At 42.9% G+C, this 24,299-nt stretch overlaps 1 protein-coding gene across 1 annotated transcript in view; it reads left to right on the plus strand.

Moving 5' to 3' along the window:
• Positions 1 to 9,664: 9,664 nt before the first annotated feature.
• Positions 9,665 to 24,299, plus strand: part of LOC145410561 (uncharacterized) — a 37,381-nt gene continuing 22,746 nt past the window's right edge. The window contains exon 1 of the mRNA XM_080280679.1: positions 9,665 to 10,322. Within this exon, the coding sequence (XP_080136805.1) occupies positions 9,665 to 10,322 (658 nt within the window). The remainder of the gene's footprint in view (positions 10,323 to 24,299) is intronic.

Genomic DNA, 24,299 nt, shown 5'->3' on the forward strand with positions numbered 1-24,299 from the left:
TAACAACCCTGCCATTACATATAAACTACCTCCCCTGCAAGTAAGAAGGAATGTTGCCTCCCTTGCATTATTTTACAGATATTTTTTTGGCAAATGCTCAGATGAAGTTGCGTCCATGGTGCCACCTCTCCATGCCTTCCCTCGTGCTACACGGGCATCTGGTAGCGCTCATGACTGGAATGTCACTCAACCATATTGCAGAACTTCTGCCTATCAGAATTCTTTCATTCCCCGAACTGCATCTCTCTGGAACTCGCTTCCCCAGAGTTGTTTTCCTCCAAATTTCAACCTACAGCTGTTCAAGTCTAACTGTTACAGACATTTTATGAACAGAGGACACCATTAATCTGGTGTATGGATTATTTTTTTTCTCCATTTGTTTTTCCTTCCTCCGTTCTGTTATTTAAAAAAAAAAAAAAAAAAAAAAAAATATATTTAAGTTATAGGCTCATATTCTCGACAGTTAAGGAAGCTGCCTAATACCTCTTCCTTGGCGACTTATTTTTTAATATGGATGGTTAATATTGTTTTGTACGTTATTTATGAGGAGTATGGCTGTATTAAATGGATTTATGTGACCCAAAGGAGGAGAGTAAAGTGTAGTAAACAAAATAACTCGCTCACGGAAAGGTGTAAGGGAGCTTCCTTAACCGACGACAATACGGACCATAGAGACAGTCCTTAAGCTTGACGTTTGACCCTTGGGTGGGATTCTCAGACTTAAGCTATTGAAATATAGATATATTATTACAGGAAGAACTAGACATGGACAAATTTGGCACTGTTTTCCCTGATCGTCCTGCAGAAAAAATCTATGTATATCCCGCAGTAACTGTGGCCTCGTAACACAGATGCATTTATGACGCTAGAACAGGAGGCAGAGGGAGGTTTGACAGTCTCCCTGTCCTTCCTACAAATCAAAACCAGAGTACCACCATCGTTCTCTGTGGAAATAATACTTTGAAACTATATCTGATTTTCAAAGCATGTCTAATGTGTGGATTTACGCTGGCACACTTCATTCAGTGGCCGAGTTGGTAGAGAGGTGGCCTGCAGTCCCAGTGGTCCTGGGTTCGAATCCCGGCTGGGGTAGGGAAGAATTTAATTTTTTGAATTTCGCTAAAACAGACTTTACTGATTCACCATCAGACCGCCGACGTATTATTTAAAATATATATATATATATATATATATATATATATATATTACCAATACATCAGTCCTATGCGAGACAGCCCTGGAATGTATTCAGTATGGACGGTGGATGTTAGCACCGAAGTGGTGACATGTGGTGTATGGTATGCAGGAGGACTGCTGAGCCTTAGGGAACGGACTGTGAAGCCCATGCCTAGAGTCGGAAGCATGAGAGAGACAGAGAGATATATATCGCACAGGTGAGGGCTTGTGTAAAATTATTGATAATTCCATCTCACTTTGGTAAACAAGGAGAGAGAGAGAGAGAGAGAGAGAGAGAGAGACGATGGCCACTGTAAAATAATTGATCATCCCACCTTGCTTTGGTAAACATAAGGTCATATTCTTATCATATCGGTATTAACACGAAAAAATGCTAATCATTCTGAGACATAACAAGCTGCCTTGATCATTTCGTATATCATCGGAGCCTTCCTGAGCGATACATTTTGGAGCTAGTGTACAGTACATTATTATTATTATATTCTTTCTTCCTTCCTTCTTTCCTTCCGTCCTCTCCTATCTTTATTTCCTTCATTCTTTCCTCTTCCTTCTGCCTAAGGGTGGCTCTACACTCCCTCTTCTTTCTTTCCTTCATTCTTTCCTCTTCCTTCTGCCTACGGGTGACTCTACACTCCCTCTTCTTTCTTTCCTTCATTCTTTCCTCTTCCTTCTGCCTAAGGGTGACTCTACACTCCCTCTTCTTTATTTCCTTCATTCTTTCCTCTTCCTCTGCCTACGGGTGACTCTACACTCCCTCTTCTTTCTTTCCTTCATTCTTTCCTCTTCCTCTGCCTACGGGTGACTCTACACTCCCTCTTCTTTCTTTCCTTCATTCTTTCCTCTTCCTTCTGCCTATGGGTGACTCTATACTGAGTGACAAGCCAAATGGTTTCCTGTACACCAGGAAACCATTTACTATGCTGGGTGGTAACCATATTACCAAATTATGGCCCCTGGTAGTTTAGTTGGTAATTAAGGCACTCCAATCGGATTGAGCCAGTGCAGGTTTGTACCCAAGGGATGGTTGGGGTTTATTGCTAACGTAATGCCACTCAGGGATGAGTGAGGCTGGTCAGTCATCTTAAATGTCAGGACCAACTTGCCTAGCCCCGGGCTCCTACACTCCTCATGGGGCAACGTAGTATTGGATGATGATGGATGGATGGATTATTATTATTATTATTGCTAGAATACCTTGTGTATCATATAACATTATCTAGGGCTGCGTGTATGAGTATGGCATAAATGATAGCATATAAAACATTAACCATAAGCCCGTGGATAGGACAACAACAACAACAAAAAAATCATGAATCCTTGACAGTAGATAGCAAGTAAAAAGAAATAAGTAATACTCGGTGATTAGCTTAATTACCGTCATTACTTTGGGGGGGACAGATAATGACCTTGACCGCCCTTCCAATGCACCACCTATGAACTAACTCACTTCAGATTTCTTTCTCATTCTTTCAGTGCTTTAACTTCGTGTCAACTCCGTAAAATGGCCTTGGGCTGGTGACAATAATATCAGAAGTTCTTGAATTCAAACCCACAATAAAAATCAAAGTATTCCTCACTTTATATCTTTTTCATTACTGGGTTTTATTGGAGCCAGAATATTAACTTCATGTATCTGTCAAAATATAAACTCACATTTCAACGTTTTCTTTTCCCCATTGCCTACAACTCTAACTTTAAAGGTATACTTTAGAGGTATACCTAGGAGTGGAAATATTAGATGGGAAAGAGAAGCAGCTTAGAGCCTATGTGGGATGAAACTACAGGCACTGAGAAAGCTCTGAATTAATAAATGAGAAAAATACTGGAAGCAGCTCACATTTGTGTAAAACATGTAGCTAACCATAGGGAGGGATTTCTCAGACTATACAGGAACACAGCAAGGAGAGTATTAATGGAGCAATCAGGGGTGCGGTAGAACGAGAAGGGGGAGGGAATTGCCAGGGATATAAATGTCCATCATCCACTCACTTGATGTAGTGCTAACCTTTTCTTTTTTCACCTTTATCATTCTTTCTTTGTGTCTACCCTCCTCTCTTCTATTTCTCCCATCTTTCCTCTTACTTTTCATTACTCTTCTTTCGTTTTCAGGTGGCTTTACATTGAGTGACAAGCCTAATGGTTTCCTGAAGCCAAGAAACTATTTACAACGCTGGGTGGTAACATATAACCAACCTATACGTGTTCCCTACGTGTCAACAAGTGGGCTGGCAGAGGGTTAGTGCCCCTCCCCGTAAAACAACTAACTCAAAAACAAACGGACACCCCTTATGGGATTATGGCATCTGGCTATATAGACAGATAGATAAATGTCTCGGCTCTGTCATCTCTTTTTCACACTCTCTGAAGATTGTTCCGTGTAGCCCGAAACTTTAGCGAAAATCAAGACTTCCAGCTGTATCCTGTGTCCCTCTCCCAGCCAACATTTCCACTTGTCACAATGAATCATGTACAGTTGGCAACATGTGCACTTGGTACAGCATCAGTGTGTGGCAGAGGTGTGGCATTTGGTACACTTAACAACTTTGACATAATGACATGGTTGTTGGTGGCACTGACAGGAAGGCACGCAGGTGTTAAATATTAGTTGAAATGACCAGGTAACCGTGATGCATGAACGTTAGAAACTGTAGCTAGACCTCCACTTCACACACACACACACACACACACACACACTGTACCACGTTTGCGTATGACCAGCTGTACTTACCTAGGAGTGTAGGGCACAAGGAAAACCACACCTATCCGCTCCACTCAGAAAACATACCCTAAGTCAAACGATTTCTTACTAGTAAAAATAAAGGAAAAGGGGATGCGTTCGACATAGTGGTCTTTATTCTCTTCTATTTCATTGTGTCTAATTACCTTATTATTTATTGATTTATTCATTTACTGCGGCGGGGAGTTTGAATGAGCCGTATAAAAACACGAGGGACACCGAGAGAAAAATGTTAATGTTGCCAATTCCAGGTGACATGGTAAATCGAGGTGGCTTTTACCGGTGTTTATGTGGCGGTCAAATCGTTAACCAGAACCAACCACCGGAACCAATTACCGGAAGCAATTACCGCAACTAATCACCGCAACTAATTACCGGATATAAGTACCTTTAAGCCTGAACTAAACACAAGCTTCATATATTACAGCCTATCTATCTGTCTATCTATCTTTTCCTCCGACACGCCATTACTCTATATAATCCAGTCTATCTATCTATCTACGTATCACTGTCTATCTACGTATACGTATCTGTCTATCTGTCTGTCCATTTATCTACCTACCCACCTACCAACCTACCTACTCAAGCTCATTACGCCTCAGTTAATGGGGGTTGGGTAAGCTTCGTATATCTCAGCCAGTCTATCTATCTATTTATCTATCTATCAACTTACCTACCTATCTGTCTATCTATATATCGACCCATCTATCTATCTATCAATCTATCTACCCTACACCTCAGTCAGTGGGCTAATGGGTGGCGGAGTGTGGTAATAGGTTCATTTAACTGTTACATGGTGTCCATTGAAAGACTGCATATCGAGGAAGGTGGATAGAACCAGCCAGCCACTTCACCACAATCATCATCCACTCACTTGATGTGGTGTTGCCTACTTCCTATCCCTTGGTCATTCTCTCTCTCCGTCTGCCTGCCTCCTTCCTACATCTCTCTTTCCTTCCTGTCCTTTTGTTATTATTTTCTCTCCACTTCAGGTGGCTCAACATTGACTGACGAGCCTAATGGCTTCTTGTAACCAAGGAAACCATTTACAACGCTGGGTAGTAACCATATAACCAAACTGGAGGGTGATATGGAGCCTCCTATAGTGCCTCTGTTAACTGGGTGGAGAGATGCAAATGCAGTGTCTATCCAGGAACCAAACCTCCATAATATATTCCCCGTGCCTCGCTGTGGTGAGGGCAAGAAATAGATTTCTATATTTAATGGTAATGGACAAATATATTAAACTCAGGGTAGACTCTTCAAACTGCAGGAATTAGATCTACCCTTAATTACATCTACCTTAATTACATCTTCCCTTAATTACATCTACCTTAATTACATCTCCCCTTAATTACATTGCCCCTAATTACATCTACCCTTAATTACATCTACCCTTAATTAGATCTACCTTAATTAGATCCACCTTAATTAGGTCTACCCTTAATTAGATCTATCCTTAATTAGATCTACTGTACCTTAATTAGTTCTACCTTAATTAGATCTACCTTAATTAGATCTTTCTTAATTAAAGGTACCTTAATTAGATCTAACTTCATTAGATCTACTTTCATTAGAGCTATCTTAATTAGATCTACCTTAATTAGATCTATCTTAATTAAAGGTACCATAATTAGATCTACCTTAATTATATCTACCCTTAATTAGGCCTAACCTTTATTAGACCTACTTTAATTAGATCTATCTTAATTAGAGCTACCATAATTAGATGTCCTAAATTACATTGCACACACAACATTAACATCCTTCAGTTAAACATAGATGGCATTAACATCAAAAAACAAGAACTCACACAATTCATCACACAACAGAACATACACATTGCCATCTTACAAGAAACAAAACTACACAGAAAACAGAAAACATCGACATATCATAACCTCACCACCATTCGACAAGACCAGGCCGACGGCGGTGGCGGTGGACTCATCACCCTGGTACATAAATCCATCAACTTTGCAGATACCAGTGCACACACAATGTCACTTCTCCCCCACATGACACCACAACAGAAATACAATCAATTAAAATACGCACTGGTAACAAATCACGCATAACAATCGCTAACACATACATTCCCCCCAGTCGTCCCCCACAGTACCACACAATTACACTCCACAGATACACCACATCACTAACATACCCAACATCATCCTGGGTGGTGATTTCAATGCCAAGTCGTCGGCCTGGCATGTCAACAACTCTGACACAGACTGAGGCCTGGTACTACAATCCCAGACAGATCATCTTTTCATACTGAACAATCTAGACCAACATACCCATATCCCATACCTAGCCCTCTTCCTCCCATCATCCCCAGACATTATCTGCTCCCCAAACCTCGCCTCCACTACATCCTGGAGAGTGGTCAAAACCCTACGTTCTGATCACCTCCCAATCATCATCACTACCAAAACCAGAATCACCCCAGCTGGCCACAAACACACATACATTAATTATAAGAAAGCCAGCTGGGAGGCCTTTGTAACTGAAACAGAACAACATTTCGAAACACTAAACAGTACGCCCATCACAAACATCAATACCGCTGTGCACACTTTCAATACAATTCTACAAAATGCAGACAAAAGACATCCCTAGAGGCAACAGAAAGACACAACCCCAACTTCACACCAGAAATTCAACGCATTATCAGGCAACGGGACACACTGCGACACTCCCCAACACCCCGTACACAAGACACCGTATAACAAATACAAGAACTACACTCAGATAAACAATAAAATATCAGAACAGCAAACACTAAACTGGAAAAATTACCTCCAAACACGACCACAAAACAAACATCAGCAAATTCTACAAAACACTAAACAGCATCACACTTTCCAACAGCAACATCACACAATCACATGCTGCCATCACAACAACAGACACCATACCCTCAAACAAACAACAAGCAAACACTCTCATCAATCACTTTTCACAAGTCAGCCATCTAAACCCCCATCCCGAAGACCGACGTATCATCCGACATAAGGGACAGTTCCCCACAGACCCAGACTACGCACCTTTCACTTACAACCAGACGAAGCACATCATTAACAACCTTAAGCACTCATCTACCTGTGGACCAGACAACATAAACGACATTCACCTTAAACACCTTGGACCACAAGGCATACAAGCACTCACCAACATATCAAACTACAGCTACTCACACAACATAATACCCAACATCTGAAAGCATGGCATTAACATCACTATCCTTAAACCCAACAAAGACCCCACGTTACCCTCCTCACACCGCCCCATCACACTCCTCTGCACTCTCTCTAAAGTCACTGAACGACTGGTACTACAACTAGTGACACCTCACATTCCCCTAGCCCAACCACAACATGGCTTTAGGCCACTTCACTCCACAAACACCCTTCTTACAAACCTTACACAGAGAGTTTTCGATGGCATGAATTCAGCTAGGCCACCACACAGAACACTCCTAATCACACTAGACATTAACAAAGCTTTTGATGCCATCCCCTGCCACAACCTCATAAACAAAATAACAAAAACATGCACAATAACACAAAGAGATGGCTGGCAAACAACTTAGCAGGCAGATGTGCACACATAACATTCGCCAGTCAGTCTTCTAACATCAGAAACTGTTTTGTCCCCTACATTCTTTAACCTATACATGCGCGACATACCCACACCCTACACACCACAGATACACACAGCTTCCTATGCAGATGATATAACACTTACATGTACGCACCAAAACGCAAACACAGCTGCACACATCATCCAACCTTACCTCAACACACTACACGAATGGTTCACCATAAACAGGCTTAAAATAGCCCCAACCAAATCTACAGTGACCCTTCTCACAAACTGGACAGCAGAACACAGTCACATTCCATTCCTCACCATAAACAACACTCCCCTACCACACACACACATAAAATCCTTGATGTAACATACATCAATGTCATTTAAACAACACATCATAAACATTAAAAATAAAATAACACCAAGACTCAATGCCTTGAGGTCACTTGCCCATACAACATTTGGACACAACAAAGAAACCACCACCACAGTACACAAACAATACATACGTTCAGTGATGAATTGTGCAAGCCCTGCCTGGGCTCCTAACCTCTCCAAAACACACTACAACGCTCTACAGACCATACAGAACAAGGCCCTAAAATTAATCACAGGCTGCACAGCTACTACACCCACAGACCACGTACATCAAGAAACCAAAGTCCTCAAAGTCAATGATCACCTAGACATGAGAGGCACCCAGTTTCTTGCTGCAGCCTCCACAAACCCACGACATACACTATATTACATGGCAGCACATCCACCCACACCAAGGAACATCAAAACAACACCCAGCACACGATACCATACACAAATACTGTCATCTCTTCACCCTTGCCCACCTCAGATCAGCTTCCAGAAGCAGATCCACACTCAGATCACTCGCTGCTCCATTTAGTCACATAAAGACAACACGCAGCTGCATGCACGGCCTCCTGACATCCACCCTTCTGAATCCTATCTCCCTCGTGAGGACAGGGTCCACCTGGCCAGGCTGAGATGTGGGCACAATCCAGCCCTCTTAAGCTACCAGAAGAGGCTAGATGACTCCATCATTGATGCCTGTCCAGGATGCAACACAGCACTCCATACTATTAAGCACATCATGGAAGACTATATTGCAAACAATCACCTACGCCAACAACACAACATACATTCTTTGAGAGCTCTGTGGGAGAGCCCGGTCTCGGTCATAGCCTTCCTAAGGGGCTTGGGGCTGTTTGGCCAGACTGCCTAGGGAACAACTATTACTACTACTACTACTACTCCACTTCTTTAATCATTAACATAGCCAGACTTGCAGCATCCTGATTGTTCATCACTTTATTTTTCACACTCATGCCTGCATTAGTAACAGTCAATAGAGAAAACGACCATTATTCGTCTTGCACTCACCTGGAAATACTTGCCCTTTTTTTTTTTTTTTCTTGTGTGCACATGACTACTCATGTGATCGCCTTTTCGAATTTCATTGCACTTCTTATTGCTTCTCTGTTATTAATTGAATATATATATATATATATATATATATATATATATATATATATATGGGAGTGACTATTATCACCGCACAGTGATATTAAAGGTGACGTTATTATCACAGCGCGGTGATATTACAGGTGACGTTATTATCACAGCGCGGTGATATTGCTGGTAACGTTATTATCACGGTGTACGGACATTGGCTAAGTGTTCTGAGGGTAGTGAAGGGGGATTGGGAAGGAGGGATATCAGGAGCTTTGTTTATCACTGGTAGTAGTTAGAGGCCAGTGAAGGGGGAGTAGGGAGGGAGGTGGTGAGAGGGTAAGGAGGGGAAGTATTGAGGGAGGGATTTCAGAAGCTTTGTTTATCACTCAGACAAGTAGTTACAACATTAGGGTGGTGAAGGGGGATTAGGAAGGGAGGTGCGGGGACGTGTTTTGTAAACAGTCGCCTCCACTCCCGCCACCGCAGTATAGTCTGGCGTTCGACTCGATAGTATCAGTGACCTGCTGACCTCAGCCAAGGCAACATGGAGGAAGACAATTACGCAGAAGATCCAGATTATCCTTCTCCTACCAGGCAAGACAACATGGAGGAAGACACGCAGAAGTTCCAGATTATCCTTCTCCTACCAACCATGAGCCAAACGACATGGAGTTACACACGTCAGCAGAACCACAGGAATATCCAGCTAGTTCATCTGCTGACTACAGGCAAGACGACATACAGGCAGACACATGTACCGGTACAGACACAACATCTGTCTTCAGGGATATTTTCTCCACTGACACGTTTAACTCTTTTGTAGAATTTGAATACTTTTTCAAGAAATATCAGAATCACACAGGGTCCGTGTTTCGAGTGAAGTCTTCTAGCTCCGTTATCAGTGAAAATAAGCGTCGTCAGCAGCAAATCCCTGTCGAACTGAAGTACGGCTCTGTTTCATTCGTGTGTGTACACTACGGCAGTCCGAAACGGAAAGGACTGGGTATAAGACAAAAACAGCGATATCTTCCATGTGGCTGTAATGTGTTGGTGGCACTAACAGCAAGAAAAAACAAGCTGGTTATCACAAAGACGTATCTACAGCATAATCATGAGGTCAGTGTAGCTTTACAGCCCTTCTATAGCCAGAAACGCAGACTGACAAGTTCGGAGATGGGAGACGCAGAGGATGTAGTGAAACTTAACCCAGACAACAAGCAGTTAAAATCCTTCCTCCAGGGTAAATACCATAAAGCAGTAACCATGCAAGATGTACGAAATTTGAAGCGGAAAGTGCAAAGTGAGGATGGAATATCAGACATCGGTAAGTTGACAGAAATAGTGGATGAAATTGTGGATGCAGGAAAAGGAAAGGTAGATATATCAGTGGATGAAAGTAGGGCCATCCAAATGATTGCATTTGCTACTAATGAGATGATAAGCATGTACTGTAAATATCCAGAAATAATTTTCATGGATGGAACTTACAAAATTAACAGATATAATTATCGGCTCTACATGATTCTTGTCCAAGACAACCTAGGTCGTGGCAGGGCTGTCTTTTACGCATTTGTAAGGAGTGAAACAGCAGACATAATGCGGGAGGTAATGTCATCATTTTGTAGGATGATGGAGAATGTAAACCAGACCAAGACAGTTATGACTGACAAGGACCAGAACGAAATTCAAGCAGTCCGTGCCTTACTTCCGAAAGCAGACTTGTTACTTTGCAAATTTCATGTCCTGAAATATTTCAAGAAAAAGGTGTCTGAACTTGTGCTTCCTGTCACTAAAAAGAATGAAATTTTTGGTACTCTGAAACAACTTGTCTATGCCCATAATGAAAATTCCTTTCGGTCTACCTTGTCTGTGTTACAACAGCAAGATTCCAGTATGTTTCAATATATATGTACAAACTGGATAAACTGTAAAGATATGTGGGCCACATACCTACGGTCTGCTAAGTTAACATTTGGAAATGACACTAACAACCACATTGAAGCAGAAAACGGTAAACTAAAGCACTTCCTAACATCAACTACATCGATGTCTGAGTGCATACGTAAAATTATGCTTCATAATTCCATCTTAAATGATGAGCGAGCCTACAAGCAGTTTTTGCAGACATGTACATCCGTTGAATATGGAGTTCATGATGTTCTATTGAACAAATTATACAGTCAGTTCACGGAACATGCAGTTAAACTCATGATGAAACACCATAAGCTATCCAAGCCCTCAGATTCTTTATCGATCACATTAGATTCGCCTGGCCTCTTTGTTGTGAAAATAGGGTCTACTGACCAAAAAGTAATGAGAAAGGGTGAATCTGGTGCTGAACTCAGCTGCTCATGCACTTTTTATAGTCAACATTTCTTGCCATGTAATCACATTATTGCCGTTGTAAGACAAGAGAATATTGATGTTTCAACTATCAGCATGCAGTCCCGATGGCGGAAGGGGAATACACTGATTCCTGCAGTGGCTTTAGAACCCAAGACCTCCATCATGCACATTACACGACCCCAGTGTCCAATGACCCCTGCCCAAAAATTCCGAGAGAGTCAAGAGACAATGCAGCGCCTCACAGCAGTGCTAACTAATAGTGGAACTGAAGTGTACAAAGCACGACTTGATATGCTGAAACGTATTCTTACTTGCTGGGAACAGGGTAATGATTACCAGTATGCTGCTAGTCCACAGATGTCAAGCACATCAGCTTCACTGACGTTACACACATCAGCTTCACCGACGTTACACACATCAGCTTCACCGACGTCACACACACCAGCTTCATCGTTGTCACACACACCAGCTTCACTGACGTCACACACACCAGCTTCATCGACGTCACACACACCAGCTTCATCGTTGTCACACACACCAGCTTCACCGACGTCACACACACCAGCTTCACCGACGTCACACACACCAGCTTCATCGACGTCACACACACCAGCTTCATCGTTGTCACACACACCAGCTTCACCGACGTCACACACACCAGGTTCATCGACGTCACACACACCAGCTTCACCAATCACAATGACTACAGTTAATGAATGCTCATCTTCCTACGGTAAAAATGAGGGGTCATCCTAAAGTGTCAAAGGTATTAGGACGATTTAATCATTCTAAAGTTGCTAAAGCTGGAGTCAAACGGAAAACAAGTAAGCAGTCCACAAAAGGAAGCAAGAAAGCGATAATTAGTAGTGATTCAAATGATGCGTAATGTTCTGTATACCACTGCCACTAAGACTGTTTAAAACTAGTACTGTTTAAATCTTACTGTGGCCTAATATTCAGTATGGAATATGGAATGAATGTATTTTCATAAAATACTTTTTGATTTTAATATGTAATAAATGTATTTTTATTAAATACCTTTTGATTTTAATATGGAATAACTGTATTTTTATTAAATACCTTTTAACATCCTATGATGGCAATTGATAAGTAACCATAAATTATTTCAGATTCTCGGTTAAAATACCGAAAAACATATGATCACCGACCGGTGATAATAAAGCCATTGTTCTTTTCACTGTGCGGTGACTATAATGGGATCAGTAATATCACTGTACAGTGATAATACACACAGCCTATATATATATATATGGCTTAACCATAGGTTGGATAGCACCATCATGTGGCTTAACCACAGGCTGGATAGCACCATCATGTGGCTTAACCACAGGCTGGATAGCACCATCATGTGGCTTAACCACAGGCTGGATAGCACCATCATGTGGCTTAACCACAGGCTGGATAACACCATCATGTGGCTTAACCACGGGCTGGATAGCACCATCATGTGGCTCAACCCGCCCCATCCCGGCAAATTTTTCACCAGTGACTCCCCCCCAATCCCGGCAGATTATAGAAAATTTTTTTTTTTTTTTTTTTTTTGCTAAATCTTCGCTTTTTATGAGAAACATCAAATATTCAGAGAGAAAGTGCTCAGTTGAGTTTAGAAATACCAAATACAGGTAACAGTACCCCCACCTTGGTACCGTGTTCTCTCATGCCAGGCTCCAGAGAAAAGGTCGTCTTGGGAGGGGTAACTATTTCAAAACACTCATTATATGTAAATATTTATTTGATATGAATTTATATGTAGTACAAGAATATATTGCTTTTCACACAATAATATAGGCAATATAAGCATTGTTCACTCACTAAAACATCAACATACGGCACCTTCCTTTACAATGTTACCGCCTCATCACTTTTGCTTGTTTCATCCTCTGGCTTCTTTTTTCCTTTGTCCTCCACCTCTGGAATCACTTTCGCCTTGAATTTCATTATTGGAGAGACCATGGTGCAACATGTCTTTATTGTCCAGGTCACTGCTAACAGGTGAGTTGCCGAGAAAATGGCGTGCGGGGGGGAAGAGGGGTCATGTGGGGTCAGGCATTATCCCTGCCTGGCATTGGGTAGAGGAAGGTATCCCACACAGACCTACCAAAAATCACCTGTGAAACTTGAAAAATGTGCAAATGACGGACCTCACAATTGCAAAACGTATGGATACGTCATTGGGTGTCATCGTGACAAAATGTGGTGACGTATCCATACGTCAACGGGACGCAGCGGGTTAACCACAGGGTGGATAGCACCATCATGTGGCTTAACCACAGGGTGTATAGCACCATCATGTGGCTTAACCACAGGCTGGATACCACCATCATGTGGCTTAACCACAGCATCACCATGGGGCATAACCATAGGGTGGATAGCACCATCATGTGGCATAACCATAGGGTGGATAGCACCATCATGTGGCATAACCATAGGGTGGATAGCACCATCATGTGGCATAACCATAGGGTGGATACCACCATCATGTGGCATAACCACAGGCTGGATAGCACCATCATGTGGCTTAACCACAGGCTGGATAGCACCATCATGTGGCTTAACCACAGGCTGGATAGCACCATCATGTGGCTTAACCACAGGCTGGATAGCACCATCATGTGGCTTAACCACAGGCTGGATAGCACCATCATGTGGCTTAACCACAGGCTGGATAGCACCATCATGTGGCTTAACCACAGGCTGGATAGCACCATCATGTGGCTTAACCACAGTATGGATAGCACCATCATGTGGCTTAACCACAGGGTGGATAGCACCATCATGTGGCTTAACCACAGGCTGGATACCACCATCATGTGGCTTAACCACAGCATCATCATGTGGCATAATCATAGGGTGGATAGCACCATCACATGGCTTAACCATAGGGTGGATAGCACCATCATGTGGCTTAACCATAGGGTGGATAGCACCATCATGTGGCTTAACCACAGGCTGGATAGCACCAGGGGCGCACCTGGGGGGGGGGCTACCGGGCCCAGGGCCCCCCCTTAGCTCTCTGGGTCCTTTAAAAATTTATACTGTATATATATATGTATATATATATATATATATATATATATATATATATATATATATATATATATATATATATATATATATATATATAGGGCGTAACACGAGTTTCTGCAAATATTTGCAGAGGTGAAAGAATACATCATTCTGAGTAGAAAATCTTCTATACACATATGCTTTTTAAGAAATACTATAGGCGTGACGTGGATTTTTTACATTACGCAATGCAACTGTCACATGGAGATGAGTCGGTTAGGGGAGTGGCAGGGAGGAGGGGAGGGGAGGAGGGAGGCTATCTGGACGCACGATGCCAACTTGGTGAAATTATGATTTTTTATGCAAGTTATGGAACATAAGAATACCTTCAAATGGGAAATCATGCTATTAATAGGCATTATGTAATTCACTGATAAGGATTACATGAGGACAGTATGATTGTAATTAGCAAGAAAAATACTGTAAAATTAAGGTGACAACATTTATTTGCGATCAGCTGAATGTCAGTACTCTCTCGCCAAGTCTACAGTCAGTCACTTCTCACCACTACAAACCTACAGAAGTACTGTGATGATCTCAAGTGTACGAAGCGGCCACCATTAGCTTCAATACACAGTCCCGCTCATTGCAACATGGAATGTGGACTTTTCCTCAAAATTTCTGGCTTGTTCTTGATGTGCTCCGAAACTTCCATTATTGTCTGCAGAAGTTCTTGTTTGTAGTTGATTTTCGTTTTGAATACCAGTGATTTCATGTGTCCCTAGAGATAAAAATCCAGTGATGTTAGGTCCGGTGATCTGGCAGGCCATTGGTGTGGTCCTTCTCGACCTATCCACTTTTCAGGAAATGTCAGGTCAAGGTGCTGCCTTACTTGGTTACTGAAGTGTGGTGGAGCCCTGTCATACTTAAAAACTAGTCGGTGTCGTGTGGCCAGAGGAACATCTTCCAGGAGTAAGGGGAGGTAATCTATCAAAAATTTAGCATAAGCATCCCCATTAAGGCGATCTTCAAAGATATGTGGGCCAATCATTTGATCACCAATTATGCCACAACAGACATTAATGGAAAATCTGTATTGGAAATTACATTCTACCATTTTGTGTGGATTCTCCTTTGACCACCAATGTTCATTATGGTTATTGTGCAGTCCAGCATGGGTAAATGTGGCTTCATCTGTGAATAAAATGTATTTCCATAGCTGGGAATTATCTTGTAACCATTTACACAAATCTAGTTGCCTCACAGAATCTCCATCCTGAAGATGTTGAACCTTAGGCAGATGATATGAATGAAAACCTTCACTTCTCAACACCCTCCAGGCTTTCATGTGAGAAACTCCAAGTTGGAGAGAAATTCTCCTTGTGCTAATATGTCTGGGCTGCGTTGCACTGTATCAAAAATCTGCCATACCCTTCCACGTTCCTCTATTCATTCAGCTGTTGACCTATTCTGGGGAAAGACCCTTTTTTTTTTTTTTTTTTTTTTTTTTTTTTTTAATAACAACGGAGGAAGGAAAAACAAATGGAGAAAAAAAATAATCCATACACCAGATTACTGGTGTCCTCTGTTCATAAAATATCTGTAACAGTTAGACTTGAACAGTTGTAGGTTGAAATTTGGAGGAAAACAACTCTGGGGAAGCGAGTTCCAGAGAGATGCAGTTCGGGGAATGAAAGAATTCTGATAGGCAGAAGTTCTGCAATGTGGTTGAGTGACATTCCAGTCATGAGCGCTACCAGATGCCCGTGTAGCACGAGGGAAGGCATGGAGAGGTGGCACCATGGACGCAACTTCGTCAGAGCATTTGCCAAAAAAATATCTGTAAAATAATGCAAGGGAGGCAACATTCCTTCTTACTTGCAGGGGAGGTAGTTTATATGTAATGGCAGGGTTGTTAATGATTCTAACAGCTTTATTCTGAATTTTGTCTAGTTGTCTTAATGCAACCTCTCCACAACCATTCCACAAGGGTGAGCAATATTCAAGCTGAGAGCGCACATGACTCTTATAAATTATAGCTAACTGCTCATCGGCGAAGAAGTTACGGACTCTGTACAATAATCCAAGTTTCTTTGAGGCGGTTTTAGCAAGTGATCTGACATGAGAGGTCCAGCTGAGGGCACTGTTAAGTGAGACACCAAGAATTTCAACACTTCTGGAGATGGGAATATTAGTAGCACTGAAGGTAATGTACGAATCTGGCAATATCTGTCTATTAGTAAACTGTATATATTTAGTTTTACTAGCATTAAAAGAGACAAGGTTGTTTTGTCCCCATTCACTGATTGTAGATAGATCTTGATTTATGGAGATGGCTGTATTGAGTTGAGAGGTAGAGATATTAGACTTTGTAAATGGATGTCTGAGTGTGAATGAACTATGTAGTGTTGAGTCATCTGCATATGAGTGAATGGGATTGTGAGTGACAGATAAGAGATCATTAATATGAACCAGAAATAGGGTTGGCGCCAGAACTGATCCCTGTGGCACGCCGGCGTTAATTGAGTGGAAATTCGAATATACATCATCTACTTTTACTCTTATTTTCCTGTCACTAAGATAAGAAGAAATCAAAGGAACAAAAGACGTTAGTCCATAGCAAGGGAGTTTGGACAGCAGGGAACGGTGCCATACTCTGTCGAAAGCTTTAGAGATATCAAGAGCTACTGCATGAGTTTCTCCAAAAAGATCAATTGATTGATGGATGGTATGAGTTAAGAAATTGAGTATGTCAATGGTGGATCTTTCGTGGCGAAAACCGTATTGTCTATCATTAATTAAGTTGTTGGATTCAAGATGTTTAACAATATGCTTATTAATTAAAGTTTCAAATACCTTACCAAGAGAAGATGTGATAGCTATTGGTCTGTAATTGGAGGGGTCAGATGAACTTCCTTTCTTCGGAACTGGGCGGATATTGGCTTCCTTCCATGAATTTGGGAATAAAGAAGTACGTATGCATAGTCTGAATAATTTAGCTAGGACAGAGGCAAGTTCAGGGGAACACTTTTTCAAAACAATTGGCGGAATTCCATCTGGACCTGGAGCTTTGTTGGTAGGTAAATTGTCTAGGATGGATTTTACAAATCTTGTCTGTCACGAAGGTGTTGAAAAACTGTGTAGAATGTTCGAACATTGGGAGATTTTCTGTTTGGGTATCTTCTTCTGTATTCCTGTACAGCAGCACTTGCACTTCCATTGCAGAACCTGTAAATAAATATCATATCTGCATACTCCACATTACTGAAAGTGTAAGGCATTATCTGCAGTTTCTGGCTCTCAAATTGGTACAAAATAAATCAAGGGTTTGACTCGTAATCTGAGCACGCCTACTTATCTTGGCGGGAAAGTGTGTACTGACTGACAGTCAGCTGATCACTCCCCTCCTCCCTTCCTGCCACTCCCCCTAACCAACTCATCTCTGTGTGACGGTTGCGTTGTGTAATGTTAAAAATCCACGTCAAGCCTATAGTATTCCTTAAAAAACATATGTGTATAGAAGATTTTCTACTCAGAATGACGTATTCTTTCACCTCCACAAATATTTGCAGAAACTCGTGTTGCACCCTGTATTTATTTCAATAACTGCAATACATGAAAAATTGGCAAGTTCAAACAAAGAGTAACACATGAGCCAGCAGCTCCCTGACTCTATACCTGCATGTGACCTCCCTGTAATTATCAAATTACCTGACCTCACCTCACTACGGGCCCCCCACTTAGAAAATTTCTGGGTGCGCCCCTGGATAGCACCATCATGTGGCTTAACCACAGGCTGGATAGCACCATCATGTGGCTTAACCACAGGCTGGATAGCACCATCATGTGGCTTAACCACAGACTGGATAGCACCATCATGTGGCTTAACCCTTTCAGGCCGCAGATAGGTCCAGCCTGAGAAACTGCATTTTTTACCAAAAAATCAAGGTTTGTAAATTTAGAAAGATACATAATATTCATGCATAAGGAACTAATACTCATCTCTCTACAAAATATTAGGGTTCTACTTACCATACAAGGGCCGGAATAACGATGGGAAACTGCACAGCAAGTGGTGTGTGGTGTCTCTGTATAGATAATGACAGAGAAACACTCCTACTAACGCAAAATCATAAGTCTGTGTTTATTTCTTCACAATTGGATTGTGTAATACCCAGGAAATGAAAAAATATTGAGAGAACTACTGATAACATTCACCAGCTACAGTTTTGAGTTGCAGGCAAATAGGCAAGCCACAATTGTGCCCATGAGACCCATACTGATACAGCCACGATCGTGGCCATGAGACCCATACTGATACAGCCACAATCTTGGGCATGAGACCCATACTGATACAGCCACGATCGTGGCCATGAGACCCATACTGATACAGCCACAATCTTGGCCATGAGACCCATACTGATACAGCCACAATCGTGGCCATGAGACCCATACTGATACAGCCACGATCGTGGCCATGAGACCCATACTGATACAGCCACGATCGTGGCCATGAGACCCATACTGATACAGCCACAATCTTGGCCAGGAGACCCATACTGATACAGCCACAATTGTGCCCATGAGACCCATACTGATACAGCCACGATCATGGCCATGAGACCCATACTGATACAGCCACGATCGTGGCCATGAGACCCATACTGATACAGCCACAATCGTGGCCATGAGACCCGTACTGATACAGCCACAATCGTGGCCATGAGACCCATACTGATACAGCCACAATCGTGGCCATGAGACCCATACTGATACAGCCACAATCGTGGCCATGAGACCCGTACTGATACAGCCACAATCGTGGCCATGAGACCCATACTGATACAGCCACGATCGTGGCCATGAGACCCATACTGATACAGCCACGATCGTGGCCATGAGACCCATACTGATACAGCCACGATCGTGGCCATGAGACCCATACTGATACAGCCACGATCGTGGCCATGAGACCCATACTGATACAGCCACAATCTTGGCCAGGAGACCCATACTGATACAGCCACAATTGTGCCCATGAGACCCATACTGATACAGCCACGATCATGGCCATGAGACCCATACTGATACAGCCACGATCGTGGCCATGAGACCCATACTGATACAGCCACAATCGTGGCCATGAGACCCGTACTGATACAGCCACAATCGTGGCCATGAGACCCATACTGATACAGCCACAATCGTGGCCATGAGACCCATACTGATACAGCCACGATCGTGGCCATGAGACCCATACTGATACAGCCACAATCTTGGCCAGGAGACCCATACTGATACAGCCACAATTGTGCCCATGAGACCCATACTGATACAGCCACGATCATGGCCATGAGACCCATACTGATACAGCCACGATCGTGGCCATGAGACCCATACTGATACAGCCACAATCGTGGCCATGAGACCCGTACTGATACAGCCACAATCGTGGCCATGAGACCCATACTGATACAGCCACAATCGTGGCCATGAGACCCATACTGATACAGCCACAATCGTGGCCATGAGACCCGTACTGATACAGCCACAATCGTGGCCATGAGACCCATACTGATACAGCCATGATCGTGGCCAGGAGACCCATACTGATACAGCCATGATTGTGGCCATGAGACCCGTACTGATACAGCCATGATTGTGGCCAGGAGACCCGTACTGATACAGCCATGATTGTGGCCAGGAGACCTGAATGGTTTAAACATGGGGTGGATAACATTGTCTCGTGGCTTAACCACACGATAGATACTACGGTCTCATTTTTGCCATGCTTGGCCACTGCTACCCTGAGATTGTTTTCTAAACTTCCCTCTATCTCCTCGCCTGTGAACACCTCAGGGGTGTCCTTAGGTAGATATGAATGCAGGAACATTGTTTCTGCCCTGTGATGGACTAACAGCTTTTGGCATTCCTCCCAGATCTTTACAGCAGTGACCCTTACCATCTTTGTTGGGTCGGCCCTAACCTTGGGTCACCATTTCCAGTCTTCAGATTAGTAGCCCAACCTTTTACCAGGATTTCTTTTACCTTGTTGCTATCCCAGGACACTGATGGTCGACCCATCCCACCCCATCCTGGGGTGGAATGGGTCGATCCTGTCCTAAGGACTAACATCCTCTCCTTGGATAAGGCCCAAGTAATCAGGGCCAATTAACTTTCTGGGGGCTGTAGCGAGACCACCAGTTGTAGGCTACACTAAATATTGAGGATCCTACCCAGGGAAGCAGCCCCCATCATGAGGTCTTGTGTGATGCCAGTCACTGTAATGTTATCATTTATCAATTTATTTGAATTTTTATTTTATTTTTTTTGTTTTCAATGGTGGGGGCCTTGGCTGTGAGGTAATCAGCCTAGAGGCTTTTTATTTTATGAAGGCAGTTTGGGTGGGGCTGTCTAGGACCTCACACCGCTAGCTGTGTTGCCACATCGCCGCCATACACGTGCTTCTCTCCCCCCCCCCGTCTCTCTCTCTCTCTCTCTCATATGTATATTAATATTAACTACTTATAATTTTACTTTCTTAATTGTTTTTCTCGTTTTGAATTTTGATAGGCACACTTCCATGGCGGGAGACTGACCGAGTATGAGCCGCACACACAAGGGTATCTCTCGTATCACTCCACTTGACAACGTCCAAAAGCAACGCTGACAAGTCTTATGGGATTTATACTATACTGTGTTTTTTTTTTTAAATTATATCTATACAGAGTATTTAAAATTCATTTATAAGTAGTTACTAACTTAAAATAGAAGAGAGAGGGGATAGAGAGGTGAGCAGGCGTAATTACACGTGTGTGGCGGCGGTGATGTGGGAACAGAGCTAGTGGTGCAAGGTCTTAGGTGGCCCCACCCAAACTTGCCTTCATAAAATAGAACGCCTATAGTGAATAATCTACCCCTACAAGTAACCTCTTCACTGGGCATAATTGCTTAACACCAAGCCATTGTGAATGACTGTCCTGTCTTAACATGGGCACTGTCTTTTAAATCACAATCTGAATCCATGTTTGCGATGCCATCCCAGTGTGAATGACTGTCCCATCATAATATGGGCACAGCACATCTTGTGTCATAGTAGATCACACTCTGAAAACCTATTGGTGGCATCAGCCATCCTCTGCTAAGCTGACTCCGTTCCTTCTTTACCCCTGCACAGTTGTTGACTTTATACACGAGATTTTTTTGCCTGTGTAGAGTACGACTGTCATGTGTGGGGATGCTCCCCACATACAGCTCTTCTTAATAGGGTGGAATCAAAGGATTTTCGTCTCATTAATTCTCCCCCCCTCTTACTGGCTCCCTTCAACCCCTGTCTCTTTGCTGCACTGTTGCATCTTTATCTCCTTTCTATTGCTACTTCAGTAGTCACTGCTCCTCTGAACTGTCTGCATTCCTCCACCTCTATGATGGGCGCGTAGCACCCATCTAGCAACAAACTCTCATCTCTTTTCTGTCCAACTCTCTAATGCAAGAGTTAACCGATACTCCCAGTCTTACATTTATGCAACAGGTCAACTCTGGAACTATCTCCCTCTGTCTGTATTTCCTGCTAGCTATGATCTCCAGTCTTTCAAATGCAGTGTGTCAGGCATCTCAAAATAACTGAATCTTGAATTTGGCTCTCTCTTGTATTTTGTGTTTTTCTTGGATGGAACAATTTGTGGGCTCCTGGCCTTTGGTTCCTTCTTCATAGAATAATAAAAAAAATTCATCCATCCATCCACCACCCAATCCTATGTTGCCCCATGAGGAGCATAGGAGCCCGGGGCTAGGCAAGTTGGTTCTGACGTTTAAGATAAGAGTGACCAGCCTCATTCATCCCTGAGTGGCATTATATGACCTATAAACCCCAACCACCCATTGGATATAAACCTACACATGCTCAATCCAACTGGAATGCCTTAATTACCCACTAAACCACCAGGCACCATAATTTAGTTATATGGTTATAACCCAGCATAGTAAATGGTTTCCTGGTGTAAAGGAAACTATTTGGCTTGTCACTCAGTGTAGAGTCACCCATAGGCAGAAGGAAGAGGAAATAATGGAGGAGAGACAGAAGAGGAAGGAAGGAAGAAAGGAAAGGGCAGACATCCAAACCAGCACTACATCGAGTGAGTGGAAGGTGAGTGTCCCATTTCCCACCAATTGGTGTCATCCAGCCATCATAAATGATCATCACATCCTACCTCAAAAACAACATACAGTGGTTTCTCGAATTTCGATGGGCATGGGTACCTAAAAATCACTGCAAAATTCAAACCATTGAAATTTAAACTGAACTTCTTATGGGAAAAATTAGTTTGGGTCCGGGGCCTCCGAACCTAACTACGTAAAAGCATGATTTTTTTGCCCACACCCTCTGTAAATTTTATGAACTATTATGGTTAAGTAACTGTAGTTCTGCATTGTATTGGCATACTGTCAGCAAGTGTATGCTTGGTGTATTTCTGCCCTTTCCTGTATTGCCATTTCTCCTTTGGCTGCGAAGATTTAGAGATGCCAGGCTGCTCTTGTCCATTACCACTGCTACCTGAAGAACCACTCTTGCTTGCCATCTTGAAATAGGTAAGTTGCGATGAAAATACAAAGAAAATACATACAACTAAACTGCAGTGAAATGCATGCCCACACGTGGAAGGTACAGTCTAAAAGTGCGGCACTTGGCTGTAGAGGGCTGGCTGCTAGCAGGACAGTTGCAAGATGGCCGCCGACAACATAACATCACCTTGCACATGGCTTGTTGTTGTTGGTGCCTGCTCCCATCTGGAAGCTCTTGTCCTTAAACAACATGACTTTTTTTTTTTTTTTCTCAGTCTCTATTGTTCATTTCTATGTTGCTCCTTATATTCATAATTACTGTACTTCTCTTCATTTCAGAATTCTGCCTACTGTATTTGCTACCACCCGTAATTCATTTTGTTTTAGTATTTCTATTAGTGATTCTTTTCCTTTAATTTCTCGTTATTATCTTCGAGTTATTAAAAGTAATCCCTCTAATATCCGGATGCCCACTATCCGGACATCCCCACTAACTGGACATAATCGTCCAGGGATCCAATATTCCCAAAATGGTTCGAACCCCCCCCCCCCAAAAAAAAAAGAAAAAAAGAAAAAAAGATTTTTCTCCCGCCCGTAATTTGAACTTGGCGCACGGGGCGCAGGACAGCTATGTTGTGGCACGTCATTCCTCCGACGTCCGCTAGAGCACCCCTGCATGCTTCCCACTTTCCGCCTGTCTCTCATCGCGAGTGAACGCTCGTTGTCATGGTTGCCCACGTGCTCGCTTTTGTGGTGTGCCTTACCTGCTGCAGGCACTCCTGCTGCTCTCATGCCTTTCCTTCGTGTGTGTGATGATGGCCCCGCCGCCTGAGAAGAGGAAGAGAGTGGTATTGACTCTGGAGAAGAAGCGGGAGATATTGGAGAAAGTAGATGCGGGATGGTCTTCTTCACGCATCCTCCGCGAGTTTAACCTGGCCTGATCTACTTCGTTTGATATTAAGAGATCCTGAGACAAACTCATGCAGTACACGGCTGACTTCTCATCGAGAAGCAAACGCAATGTGGAGAGGAAGGTGATGTTTACTCCCAAGTTTGCTGAAGTCGACCGCTCCACGTTGATTTGGTATCGATACCAACGTGCTGCTGGTGTGATGGTACGTGGTACGGAGCTGAAGGCTGCTGCTGAGAAGTTCGCCAAGCTTCACGACGCCCTAGACTTCAAGGCATCCGAGGGTTGTCTCTTCGCGTTTAAGTTACGGCATGGCTTTACCAACCGTAAGTCTCACGGCAAAGCTTTGGACGCTAACGAGGATGGAGTTGACGAGTTTCGGCACAAGGTGAAGGGCATGATCGACAGGGAGGGGCTCACTCTCGGTCAAGTCTACAACGCTGATGAAACTGGTTT

This window comes from Coenobita brevimanus, chromosome 86 (genome assembly GCF_032717465.1).
Source record: "Coenobita brevimanus isolate Jiangsu-jjx chromosome 86, ASM3271746v2, whole genome shotgun sequence".
Taxonomy (NCBI): domain Eukaryota; kingdom Metazoa; phylum Arthropoda; class Malacostraca; order Decapoda; family Coenobitidae; genus Coenobita; species Coenobita brevimanus.